The 13,305-nt window shown below is 44.6% G+C and overlaps 1 protein-coding gene across 7 annotated transcripts in view; it reads left to right on the top strand.

The window, feature by feature from the left end:
- Eri3 (ERI1 exoribonuclease family member 3) overlaps positions 1 to 13,305 on the top strand; it is a 129,018-nt gene that overhangs the window by 60,545 nt on the left and 55,168 nt on the right. For all 7 annotated transcript variants that reach the window (XM_013521697.1, XM_005398762.2, XM_013521693.1 and 4 more), the window contains one exon: positions 8,368 to 8,440. In XM_013521697.1, the coding sequence (XP_013377151.1) occupies positions 8,368 to 8,440 (73 nt within the window). The remainder of the gene's footprint in view (positions 1 to 8,367; positions 8,441 to 13,305) is intronic.

The following is a 13,305-nucleotide window of genomic DNA, read 5'->3' on the forward strand; positions in this document are numbered from 1 at the left end:
GGGCAGTGTCACTTGCTCAAGAGACACATGATTATTTGACCAAATTGTCTTTTAGTGCAGTGGAGATGTGGTGCTGGATGGGGTTGAATTGCACTTCCCTACCCATTAGGAACCTTTCCAGCTCTAGGGCCCTCTGTGTTCTTGGAGACTTACTAGTGCCATTGGTGCTGCCATTCAGGCACAGCAGAGTTTATCTGTGTGTCCAAGAGGGGTTATTCATAAAACACCCTGGACACCTTGTGTTGGAGGGTGGAGCCACAATGACATTTTTGTCTGTAGACTCAGTTGTGTTCTTGAACTGTCAAAAGACCACCTCTGACGTGATCAACACTTATAACACCCGCCCCACCCGCTCTGCCCTGTAGGCTTCTAGCAGGGTTTCTGATTCGAGGCTGATGTCTTTGGGCAGTGTCTTTCTCCCACCGTGTTCTCACTGATTCCTATGTTAGCTAAAAGTGCTGAAGAACTGAGTGCTGGGGGCAGGCCCCCGCTGTGTCTTCTGACATGGGTGCATCTCACAGGTGAGATGGCTACTAGGCAGCTTTGATAAGTAAGAGGCTTGAGCATTAATTTTTTATACATCGGCAGTGACCAAGTGAGTGAATTCAATTATGAGTCTGCTTTCTCTCTATCTTCCTCTCCACAATGTGGTGGTGCAGAGCTGAGACTAAAGAACCTGTTGAAATGAGAAACCCCTATTTCCTAGCTTGACCCCCTCACTAATTCGGGTTAAATTGCTGAGCTATTGCAGTGGTGACACATTGTGTCTGCTCTGTTTGTATAAGAGGATGCAGTGGGGGAGGAAGGACCAATTTGTGTGGAGATAAAAGGTGTCACGGGCAGATAACTAACGTCCAAGCCTCATGCCTGCTCTCATTGTTGCTCAATTTGCTCCATGTGTAAGCCCAGCCTTTCCTCTTTCTTTCTTCCCTCCCCTTGGTCATATTTTACCTCGATGCCACAGTGTAATGATGCCCTGCGTAGTGGGGGAGGAGATAGGCACCTCTGGCTGACAGCCCTTCCTGATAACCAAATTCCAGCCCATCCATCACCAGCTCTTCTCAACTTGAGGAAAAGTGATTGTGAAAGGTGGGCCGTTCATCACATGGGGTCTGTTTATCTCCTCTGGGTGGGGAATGGAAACAGGAGAGACAAAGAGCTGTGTCTCCAGCTAAGTACTGCCCAGGCTGGGGTGGCTTTCATATGCTGGATATAGCTCTGGCTAGATGGGCCTCCCAGACTGAGCTGCAAGAGGAGTAGGGCCTTTTCTGAAGCTCAGCCTGTGTGCTTGTAGAGCAGCATAGGAACTTGGGGTAGTTCTGAGGTGCAGGACAACTGGCCATGGCATTCCTCTAGAGTGTTTGACTGGAATTAGCAAAGGTGAAACCTGGAAGCAAGCCTCATGCACCACATAGGTCTCCCCTCTGCAGGATCTTCTATCAGGCTTCTCCAGGCCCACTTGTTCACCGGGGTTATACCTTCTGTGCCTCTGTGGTCCACTGAGGGCTTTGAGGAAGACAGAGCCTGTCCCCTACTCTTCGTCTTTGCTCCTCCACTCCCCCTTGTCTGCTTATCACTGGGATGAAATAGTTTGCTCCTGCAGGTGAGCAGTGTGTGCACATTTTAAGCTGCTGGGCACTAGGACTGACAGCACATATCATTCCAAGATCCAGGTCCCACAGCCTTTCCTGAGAGGCAGAAAGAGGTTGCAGATGGCCCTCTCCTCTTTAATAGACTGAGTCTGCTAAAAGTGAGACTGACATGCATTTCCCCAAGCTGAGTTTGTTTCTAAGACTTGATGAGACAAGAACACATAGGAGTGATGTCCAGGGCCTTTTCCACTGCAGGTGTCTCCACTCTTCTGGACCTGGCTGCTGGTGTCTGTTTGCCAGTCTGTCTGTGTGATACTGCTGGTCTTCACTTAAACCTCTCCCTGCTCTCCCCCAGCTCTGTTTACCTCATCTTCAAAGCTGAACTTCTGCTCACAATGGCTCTACCTTGGCTTTACCCATGAGCAAAAGGGGTGTTGCCTTAATGAGCTGCTCCCCTGCTTTGGCTGGCGCCAAGCTAGCCACACCTGTTTGCCATCAGGGCTGTCTGGGCCCAGCCAGAGTGGCTCAGTTGCAGGTGGTGGGCCTGATTGTGGGGTGGGGAAGGTTGAGATCCTTTTGTTTTGTGCTGTATACTTATGGGGAGGGCTGATTCCTACAAGCCTCTTCTCTATGTTGTTTGTTTTTCAAAAGGAATAATAAAGGGACTTGAGGAATACCCCATCTTCTTTAACTTCCTCCTGATGCATAAGTGGGGTGCCAAGCCTCTGAAGATGGGATTTGATGCTCTGTTCTGATGATTCTGAGGGGCCAGTGTGATAAGGGCTATATGGGAAATGCCAAAGGCACAGACCATTTCTGGCCCTAGGATCCACAGTATTTGAAGAGCAGTCATGTCCCTTGGTTTAGAGCCCACAGGCAGGACTAGGGTGGGGGAGGCTTCTTTAAAGGGGGCCCCTTACATTCATGAAGCTGAAGGAAGTTTTGATTTGGTGGAAAAAAATCCCATTCTTTTTTATGGCCAGGACATAATTGGGTCTTTTCTATTGGCCATCAGTGATGTCATTCCGACCCTCATAAAGAAGGGGAAATCACACCTGTGGACTTGGTGCGTAAAATTTCATTGGGCAACAGTAATAAGTATGACCAGATGATGTTTGGGCAGTTGGGGAGCTTTGTGCCCAGCGAATCCAGCTGCATGGAGACTTGGGCACCATAAACTTGTGTGTGTATTCATGCCCACAGGCTATTCCAGGGCCCACTGCCAGTGGCTCTTTTCTTGGAATCAGAATCTGGTAAGAACTTGCAGCATTCAGATCGTTTCTTTGTGTTAGGGGAACTTTTGCCTTTTCCTTCCTAAATTGGTGGAACCATATATCCATTGGTTCTTAGTGACTGTAGCCCAGATTCCTAGGAACCTTGAATGGAGGTGTTACCTTGAGTAGTGACCACTGTCCTGCCTGCCTCTCTTAGGCCTCAGCCTTTGTCTTCCTAGGGACTGTCAGGAGCTCCGAATGAACTTGGACGGCTGGTTCCTGTATAGTCAGAAATCTTAAATTCCATTTCTACTTCTACTCTTGATTGTGGTATGATTGATAAAATCCTTTTTTTTTTTTTTTTTTTTCTCTCAGAGCTTTATTTTCCTCTTTTGTGTAGGGGATGATGACCACTCTGACTCTTACCTGGCTCGCAGAGTTAATCTGTCCATGCTGTCTTAGTAGGAGTAGGATTGTGTGGTAGAGATGGGTATCTGTGTTTCATGAGGAGTTCAGGTTCTGGCATTTGGCTCGGTGTCTCGTGAAGGTGGGCTTGAGTTATCCTGTATTTATACTGCTTGTGTTTGCACAAACACTGGGGCCATTCAGTGGACACTCAACAACCTGAATGCCTGTCAGTGAATCTGCACACTTCATGTGTACCTGGGTGAGATCAATAATCCTTAATCCTTTTGTGCTTCAGTCAGACATGGGGTAAAGAATGGTACTCGGGACTGCTGCTGAGCTTTATTTAGATTTGGATGAGTTTCCAGCCTGGCAATCTGGTTTGTCCTCAGTGTGGCCTCTCTGGTATAAGTCCACCTTCAATCCCACTGAGTGAAAGCCTTCCTAACCAGTTGGAAATGTCAACAGATGTTATCTACCCTTGAAATCCTGCTGATGAGGGAGCCTGTCAACCCTCCCCGCCACTAGAGCCAGTAGGATTCTTGGCCTATGTTAACTAAAAGAATCAAGAGGTTCTGAGGTTGGCTAAGGGCAAACAGGATCGCTATAAGTTCAAGGCCAGCCTGGACTGTACAGTGAGACTCTCAAAAAAACTGCACACACACGCACGCACGCACACACACACACACACACACACGCACAAAAGGCTTCCTGTGTTTTGGTGGCCAGTCCCCCTGTGCTATTCCTGCCTCTGGTGGATCCCTTTGCTCTCAGACCTTAATGTGATTTTTCTAAAATAGCTGAGTTTGGCATGTATTTGCACAAACACTATGGACAAGGAACATGAAAGATAGAAGGGATTAAAATTATTCAAACAGATATGTTTTGCTTCTCAGGCAACCACATGGTAGCTCCTAAGGCCACCTGTCATCCTGAAAAACCTTGCCTGATTTCTCACGTTCATGGTCCTTTGTCCCACATGGGCATATCTTCTGGGGATACATCTTCATCTTCTTGGCCTCAGGCAGAATTACTCTTCTAGGAAGCTGTCTGGTTATAGTTAATGTCACTGTGCCACTTAGATATTTGAAAGGAAGCTGTCCTGCAAGTAAGATACCTTGGATCTTACAAAAGTAAATCCTGGAGCTGGGCATAGTGGCTCACGCCTGTAATTTCAGTACTTGGGGGGCTCAGGCAGAAGGATCCCTGTGAGTTCAGGGCCAGCCTGGACTGCATAGCGAGACTTTCTCAAAAAACCACACACACACACACAAATCCTGAAATATAGAGTTCAGCTTCCTATTAATCAGGTATTTAATCTGTGTTCATAATGGGGCCATATCTGTGTTCATAATTTGGGTCCTGCTGATGGGTGGCTCTGAACCACCAGTGGTACCTACCAGATTGTCCCATTGGGTGGCATGGGACAGTCCCATCAGGTGGCATAAGCTGGTGGGAATCTGTTAAAGGGTCATAGAGGGAAGGCTGGACTGCCCTTCAACTTTCTGGGCTGAACTAGTCGTTTCAACTGGATTCTCATAGCCAGACTTTGTAAACAAAGTTTGCACCTGTCATTTGCTCCTTGTCTGTCTCTTACTCTTCAGCACTCTGCAGGCTGCCTCTGCTCGCCCCGTCCTGCCTGCTGACATCTCTCACTGAGATCACTTGTGTCCTCCTCATTTCCAAGCCCACTGGAGGTTGCTCAGCCTTCGTCTTGTGTGACCACTCCATGCACTTTTCACTAATGCCCAAATTTTAAGCTTAAAAATGTGTTCTGTATCACAGAAAAGGGAAGCATGCTTCCTCAGCTTAGGCAACATGAGGTGGGATCCAAACAGCATGTGTAGCCTTGAGTGTCTGATACCCTTTAAGTGTCTGGGGCCTGCCTTTAGGGATTGCGGTGCGCTAGGTGAGCCCCGAGGCATGGCATATTCTCTCCTGAGGAGCTGGGAAGGAGATGAGGGTACATGGTGCAGGGAAGGGGGCTGTGGGACACTTTCTAGGTTCTCAGATCTTGAAAGAGTTCCCCAAGGAAAAGAGAAAGATCTTGTTTTCTGTAATTTATCAAGACATGTACCTCAGACTCATGAATAGGGTTGTGGAAAGACAGGTTTTAGTTTAGTGTTTAAAGATGGATGTTCTAAAATGGATTAAAAAATTAAAGTGGGATGCCGCTTATGTGTGGTGATGGTTTGGTAGAGGTGGTTTCATTTTTGTTCAGTAAAACTTAATTGGTGTGGACCCTCTGCCCACCTTGCCCTTACTCTTCCCAAGTGACCTGGTCTACTCTCATGGCTTTAAATGTACTTGAGTTCCATTCACGGCTCAGCAGTCTATATCCCTAGTCCATTTCTCTTTTTGCAGTTGGATGTCTAGGTGCTTCCTAGGTATCATTGCACTGTGACAAAACTGACCAAGTACAGCCTCTCTGGGTCAAATATATTTCTTTGGCACCACCTCCTACTTTGTATCTATCTAACAAGAAGTTAGCTGTGTTGTAATGTGCTGTAATTGAATACCTGAGAGTGGACAGTTTATTATTTATTATTATTATTATTTTTTGGGACAGGGTGTTGCGAGTTAGTCTAGGCTGGCTTTGAAATCACACTTACAGTAATCCTCCTGCCTCAGCATCCCAAATCTGGAATCACAGGCATATTCCACCACGTCTGGTGGGACTGGGAAATTTATAAAGACCAGAGATTTATTTCTGTAGAGGCTGAGAAGTCCAGGGTGAAGAGGCCTATATCTGGCAACAGCCTACTTGCTGTATCTTTCCATTGTGGAAGGCAGAAAGGACAGGGGTTGAGGGGAGGAGAGAGGGAGAGAGGAAGGAAGGTGGGAAAGGGCCTGAACTCATCCTTTTATTAGGAATCCATTTACTTTTTTTTTTTTTTTTTTTTAAATAAAAGGAGGAAAATATTAACAGACAGACAACATTTTACAAAACAGCAAAGGAACAGTACAGACAGTACGGAGTTACAAACAAAGTGGTAGGGAGTTAACAATGCTTGTTGTATTACATATTGATATCTTCAAAGGGGTTTCTCATGAAAACAGATATAGACATACAAAGCTGATCAACCAAGGACTCATTGACAGTTTTTTTCAGCAAAGAAATACAAGATAGTAGAACAGCCATGTTGACTATCCTGCATATACATACATACAAAATTTCTCCTTCTTTCCCTTCTCTTTTCCCACATCCCAGTTGCCCTTTACCTTTGAGTGCTTTCCTATCAATTCACAATGTCTATCATATCTCCTAGTTTAAATTAACTCTTTCAGGATTTACACTAGTGAAACAATGCAGTGCTTGCACAGGTATGTTTGATTTATTTCACTTATGAGTATGGTCTCTAGTTGTGACCATTTACCTATAAAACCACTGTGGAAATCAGTTTGGAGATTCCTCACAAAACTAGGTCTAGAGGTCCCATTCAACCCAGCTATTCCCCTTGTGGGTATTTTCCCAAATCTTGAAAACAGCCTAAATGCCCATCAGCCAAGGAATGGATAAAGGTGTGATTTTAGATAGATAGATAAATAGATAGATAGAGGAATACTACTCAGCTCAGAAGATCTAAAAACATCATATCACAGTGATGTGGAATACTACTCAGCCCAGAAGATCTAAAAACATCATATCACAGTGATGTATGTGCACCTATGTTCATAGCAGCACAATTTGTAATTGCTAAGATGTGGAAGCAACCCAAATGTCCATCCACTGAGAACTGGATAAGAGAATTGTGGTACTTTTATATAATGGAATATTATAAATTGTTCAAAAGGGAAGAGTCTTGAGTTTATCTTTCTTTACAGCTGAGTAATACTCCTTCTTTCCTTTTGAACAATTTATTTCATGATTTGTATTATGTATTTTGGTTCTTATTTACACTTTCAGTTTCTCACATCAGAGAGACATGCAATATTTACACATGTCCAATTTATTTTGGTTCTTATTTACACTTTCAGTTTCTCACATCAGAGAGACAATGCAATATTTACACATGTCCAATTTTTTTTACTTAAGAGTATGGTCTCAAGGTGTATCCATTTAGCTGTAAATGCCTGAAGTTTATCCTTATTTATGGCTGAGTAGTGTTCCTCTATCTATCTATCTATCTATCTATCTATCTATCTATCTATCTAAAATCACACCTTTATCCATTCCTTGGTTGATGGGCATTTGGGCTGTTTTCAAGATTTGTTGCTGTTTTTTTCTTTCACCATCCGTATTGGACAAACTTCTTTATAGACAGTGGTTAAATCTTATTTTTTGAACCCTAAGTTCCTGACCTTGTTAGACATTATGCATTTTTGATTGGGTTGATTTGTGTGGGCAAATAACACATTACCTGGAGGGGAGGGAGTTGGTAAATTGTACTTTAAAAAGAAAACAAGAACAAACCCTTAATTAATTAATTAATTAATTAAGGTACTGGGAATTGAACTCAGGACTTTGCGCTTGTCAGACAGGCACTGTGCCACAGGGCTATATCCCTAGCCCCAAACTCTTAGTTTAAATTCTGACTTCTTCCTATCTTTCTACATGGTCCTTTTTTATTTTTAAAATCTGAGATAAGCCTGCAATGAGAGGCTTAAAGGTGAGCTGAGACCCTGCCTGCCCATCTCTGTATTATGTGCTCTTTCTTTCCTTCTGCCTTGCACTTCTACCTCTCTGCTGTAATCAAAGGATGGCAGATTGGTCTGCTGGGAAGAACATGAGCTTTGGAGTGAGATGGAACTGGGTTCAGTTTTTAGCTCTGGGACTTCAGATAACCTCTCTGAATCTCATTTTCTTGTCTGTGAGATATACATAACCTCGCAGATAGATGTACCTACCTCACAGCATTGTTTTGAAGATTAAATGTGAAAAATATAAGTAAAGTACTTAGCCTGCTGCAGACCATGAGGAAATAGTTGCTGGTATTATTTCCGGCAGCAGCTCCAGGCACTCGTGTTTGGGTCTGACGGCTTGTTCTGGAGCCTGGTGCAGGAGGTGGGGTCCTTTTCTTGGATGTGATGGGATTAGTGGCCAGTGGGTTGGTGTCTGAGGTCTGTTTGTCCTGAAGACTTTATGGATTCTGTTTTAAGACTCCATACCCGGGACATGTGTGTGCCCAACTTCTTCTCTCTTCCCTTTCTTGTAGGCTCCCAGGCCAGTGCCAGTACTTGGGCTTGCCAGTGGCGGATTACTTCAAGCAGTGGATTAATCTGAAAAAGGTACTGTCTGAGCCCCACCCCAGGCTTTCCTCTGCCTCTCCTGTGCCTCAGAGCTCCCCTCCCATCTCTGTTGTCCTTTTCTTTCTTTTTGTCCTCTTTTCTCAAAATCCCTTCTTCCTCTTTCCTAGCCAATATGCACTAAAATGTTATAGTTATTTTTGGGAATGGGGAGCTTCCAGGGGACCAGGTTGCTGAGTGGAATGTGACTTTGCCCTTGGTGTCACGGAGACATGCACAGAAATCCTAGTTAAGGGGATTTTCCATGGCTCTCAGTCAGATATGAATCTCTGGGCTGAGATGCTTTCTTGCTAGGAGAGCTGTGTTACTGAGCCTCCCAAAAGTATTTTTCTTTAAGCCTTCGTGTTTTTGGCCTCTGAGCCTTCTGACTGGCCCTGGTATCTCCCTCTAGATGGGAAGGGGAGCTCATTTAGGCTAATTTGGGTTCCACCCAGCCCTGTCAGGAAGGGCCACAAGACTAGAGCCCAGTTGCCTTGGCGCTAGAAGACTGGCTGTAATGCAGCATTAAGGACCTGGAGAATTGGCAGTGAGACCGTGGGCTCGGAAGGACCCTGTGTAGCTAGAATAGTGGCCCTGGTAGAGATTGAAACATTCAGAAAATTAGTGTTTGGCTGTACTTCCTAGGTAAACAGCAGAAAGGGTATGTAGGAATAGACTCCTTAGGTCTTTGCTTTGGAGGGATCCTTGCTTCTGGAGCCCAGTCCGCCAGAAGACTGACCTCCATAAGCAATTCTGATAGAGGACACTAGCCCTGGAGCAGCCTCAGGAACCTCATGCTGCCAGTCAGCTTAGTGATTCCCAGGGAAGTACTCTTCTTCTTGAAGAAGAGAGAACGCAGTGTGGTTCTGGATGTAGTTCTGGATGTAGTTCTGGTGCAGACTGAAAGAGGACACTGGAGGGGCAGGCTAGCTATTATGAGGATTCGGTTCGTAAACTGGCTAATCAGGGAAGGTGGCATGCAGACACAAGGAAAGGGGAGAATGCTTTTTAGGCAGGGAGAGTAGCATGCTTTTGGTGTGTGTGTCTGAAGCCAAGTGAGCATGTGGAAGAACAGTGGAAGAGGAGGTATTGTAAGTTCCATGCTGAAGATGACCGAGGACTGGGTTCCGTGCTTTGTGGCAGCGTGTGTGAGCTCCTTTGCTTTCTCCCAGTGTTCAGGTCCTTTGCTGTCTGGCTTCTTTGTATATTTGGGCCCCACTCGCCTCTCCTATTGATCTCCCATGCAGCTGTGCTGCTACCTGTTACTACTTCTCGTCTTTGCTGAGAGGACTAGAGTTTGTCATGCCTTTGGGACCTGGCCCGTGGCCTTCCCTCTGTGTGAAATGTCCCCCAGTCATCTTTATCAGGCATATTCCCTCTCCTTGAAGGTTAATTCTGGTATCACTTCTGCTGAGCTGCTCTGGCCTGGAGGTTTTCCGCACATGGGGTATCAGTTAAAGCAGTTGGACCGTAAGTCCATGTGTGTTTCCTTCTGGACATGTCCACCTGGAGCAGAGACTGTTCCTGTCTGTCCCATCGCTAGACCAGGGCTGAGTACAGAGTATGTGTGCATTGAATAATGTAATTGCTAGCTTCCTGCGTCATCTTTGAGAACCAGCTTCACAGAGGCCCTCCCTGGTGGGGCTTTGTAGGGATAAGCCTGCCTATGTGGCTAGGCATTTACTCCTGGAAGACAGTATGCTAGCTGTCAGAGCTCATCTGAAGCTGCTTGCCGGCCTCAGCAAATGCAATGTGAAGGCCCGGCCAGGCGAGGCAGGCGCTGACCATGAACAATTACTCTGTGAAGTTCACTAGACTTTTTGGTATGTGGATAGCTCTCTGCCTCTAGGTTCCTTGGCACAAAGGCAGGAGAGCAGCTGACCCATGTGGTAACATTGCCACTCAGGGCCACCTTAGTGCCACTGGGCCTGTGGAGGTGGAGGGAGGCTGTCCTGAGCGTCTTTAGCTTGGTTCTGTGCCAGATTGCTGAGTTATAGAGGGGGAGAATGGATACAAGGGAAACGGAGAACTCTGTTCCCGGTTGACCTTTGTGATTTCTTCCCATGAGGTGAACCAGGCAGATCTGGGAAAAACAAGGGGTGTAATCTCTTTTTCTCTGCCCTCCAGCTACCTCATGTCCTAGCACTGGCACTAAACTCAGCATCGCATTTTCTGAGACCTCTAAATTGAGATATTGACCTTCACCTGCCCTCTCTTCTCCAGAAGGAGTATGGGCTGCACTGGGAAAGAGCAGCTTTTCAACAGCCAGGTTTCCATATCTTCCTGCCTCTACCTACTTCCCCGCTAGCAGAGGGCAGCAAGCCAGTGTTTGCTGACATTTGGAATGCCATTGAATGATCTTAGACTTTTATTGAGCTGTCAGCTTAAAGAAGACTTGGGGGCCTGCTTCTAGCACTTTCCAGGAGGTCAGAGCTGTCACTGAAGAACATACATGCATGGTCACTGTACACACACACACACACACACACACACACCCAAACATGTCCATACATTAATTGATAGGGGTACTTGTGTGAGTGAATACTCCCAAGTAAATATACTCCAAATTTTACGTACATGTCCTTACATATAGCTTTGTGTATTCACATAAACGTAGCCACCTGCATAAATTTTTGGAAAGATGTACAGACATGAATGTATTTATGCGTACTTATTCATAAGGTGTCAAGATGTGCCCATGTAAATATATATTTATAAATATATCTATATCTATATCTTTATCAATAAACATATTCTGGAATGCCTTCTGGGTGCCTGGTACTATGCTAGGTCCTGGGGATGTGTCAGAAAAGATGGATTTTGAAATTATTTAATTTCAGTCACATTGAGTAATGCTGAGCAGTTCAGAGTCCTGGATTGTGTAATAATTTAGTGGGGTGGAGTCAGAGAATAGTTTCCTGAGGAAGGATGTACGAGCTGAAATCTGAAGGAGGAATTGGCTAAGCACAGGAAATATCGCATGGGGGTGGGGGCCTGGAGGTGAAGAGAAGCTTGGCAGTGTCATAGAAACCTGAGACAAAATTTTGTCTCTTGTTCACTGTTCTCTCCTGATCACTTTGAGTGGATCACAGCACACAGATATTTAATCACAATTTGTTAAGTGAATGATGACCTAAAGCACAGTGAATGTGGAAGAGGAGCCTGGCATGAGATGAAACCAGAGGGAAAGGCAGGAACTTATAGACCACACTTGGATTTTGACCTTTATCTTTAGGGCAAGGGGAAGCTATTAAAGGGTATTAGACATAAGAGAGGCACCATCTGATTTGCATTTTTAAAAAGCTCTCTCTGGCTGCACTATAGACAGAGCTAAGAGCAGACATGGGAGACCAGCTTCTGAGTGGGGGTGCATTTGGCATTTTGGGATTGGACAGATCGTTATGTGGGTGACACTGCTGAACCTGTAGCATCCCGAGTCTGTTCATTGCCCCTCTGCACATCATTTTACATCAAAAATGCTTCCGTTCCCTGCTGCACATATATTTCTAGTGGACTAGATGGAGGGAAGTGGTAGAAGTACTGTCCCTGGTTGAGAATCACAGAATTCAGTCTTTGCTGTAGTCCAGGTGGAAGATGGTAATTACTTGAATTAAGCTGATAGCAGTGGGAAAGATAGAGAAATGGACTGATTCTAGAATGTTAAAAAAAGGTGTGGTCAGTTCTGCTATAATGCAACATATAGGTGCCTTAAAATCCACATGTTATGGAAAGTTTTTCAATAAAAATGTAACTAGGAATATAACATTGAAAAACTTCATCAGAAAAAAAAAAACTTTAGTGACATGTTTAAAAAAAAGGATAAGAATGTAATAGTTTCACATGTTAAATGGTTAAGAAATGCATAAATACCACAATAAATATAGCACTTTACCTTGAATAAGATCATAAGTTTTATAGAAATGGTCATAGGAAGGCTCACAGTTTACTAGTTATCGGAGCGGTGGGAGAAGATTGTCTGAAATCAGATGGAAAGTTGTGACCAGATAGTGTGGCTTGTATCACCTGTCATGATCTCCGTGACTGGTAGGTAGGCATGTGCACATTTTGTATATTCTGGCTCAGCTCTGTCAGCTGGGTAGAGTTTCCTGAGTTTCTTTAGTATATCTGGTGGACAAAATGACACATGAGCAAATGGAAAAGTTGCACTCCCCTGAATTATTCCCAACTACATCAGTTACGTTGGAATAAATCTGCTCTTTCAAAACGAGTGTTACACAGCACTGACTGTATTTTAGACAGGAAGTGGTGATTGTGTGGCTGTGAGGGTTGGGGATGAAGGAGACCAAGATGATCTTGGAGTTTATGATGTGAGCAACTAAGTGAACTGGAATGAATTTACTGAAGTAGGAGAAGGAGGAGAAGCTTTAGGATTAAAAGAGAAGGTGAATTTATTATGGGGTATGTTGAGTTAGATGCCTTTGAGACATTCTTGTGAAGCTGTTGAGGAGGAGGTTGAGTACATAAGTCTGGAGCTCAGGGGTGAAGTGTAGATAAGAGGAATTGATTTGGGGGAATTGGTGTATGAGTGACAGTGAATGCATGAAAGTGAATGCCATTGCTAAAGGAGAGCTTGTAGGGTAAGAAGAAAAGAAAGCCTAGAATGGAACACTGAGAAATAGCAACATTTGATAGAAGAGGAAAAGTCAGAAATGGAGAAGGCAGAGTGGTCAGCAGTGGTAATAGTAATAATGATAATAATAGTTTTTATTTATTGATTATATACTGTGTACTGGCCCTGTTGTCTTGGTTTGTTTTCTAGTGCTGTAATAAAATACCAAAGACTGGGTAAACTGTAAACCATAGAAATTTACTTGGCTCATGGGGTACCCTAGTTCTGGGGGTCACCT

Source organism: Chinchilla lanigera, unplaced genomic scaffold, assembly GCF_000276665.1.
Source record: "Chinchilla lanigera isolate Chin_1 unplaced genomic scaffold, ChiLan1.0 scaffold00063, whole genome shotgun sequence".
Taxonomy (NCBI): domain Eukaryota; kingdom Metazoa; phylum Chordata; class Mammalia; order Rodentia; family Chinchillidae; genus Chinchilla; species Chinchilla lanigera.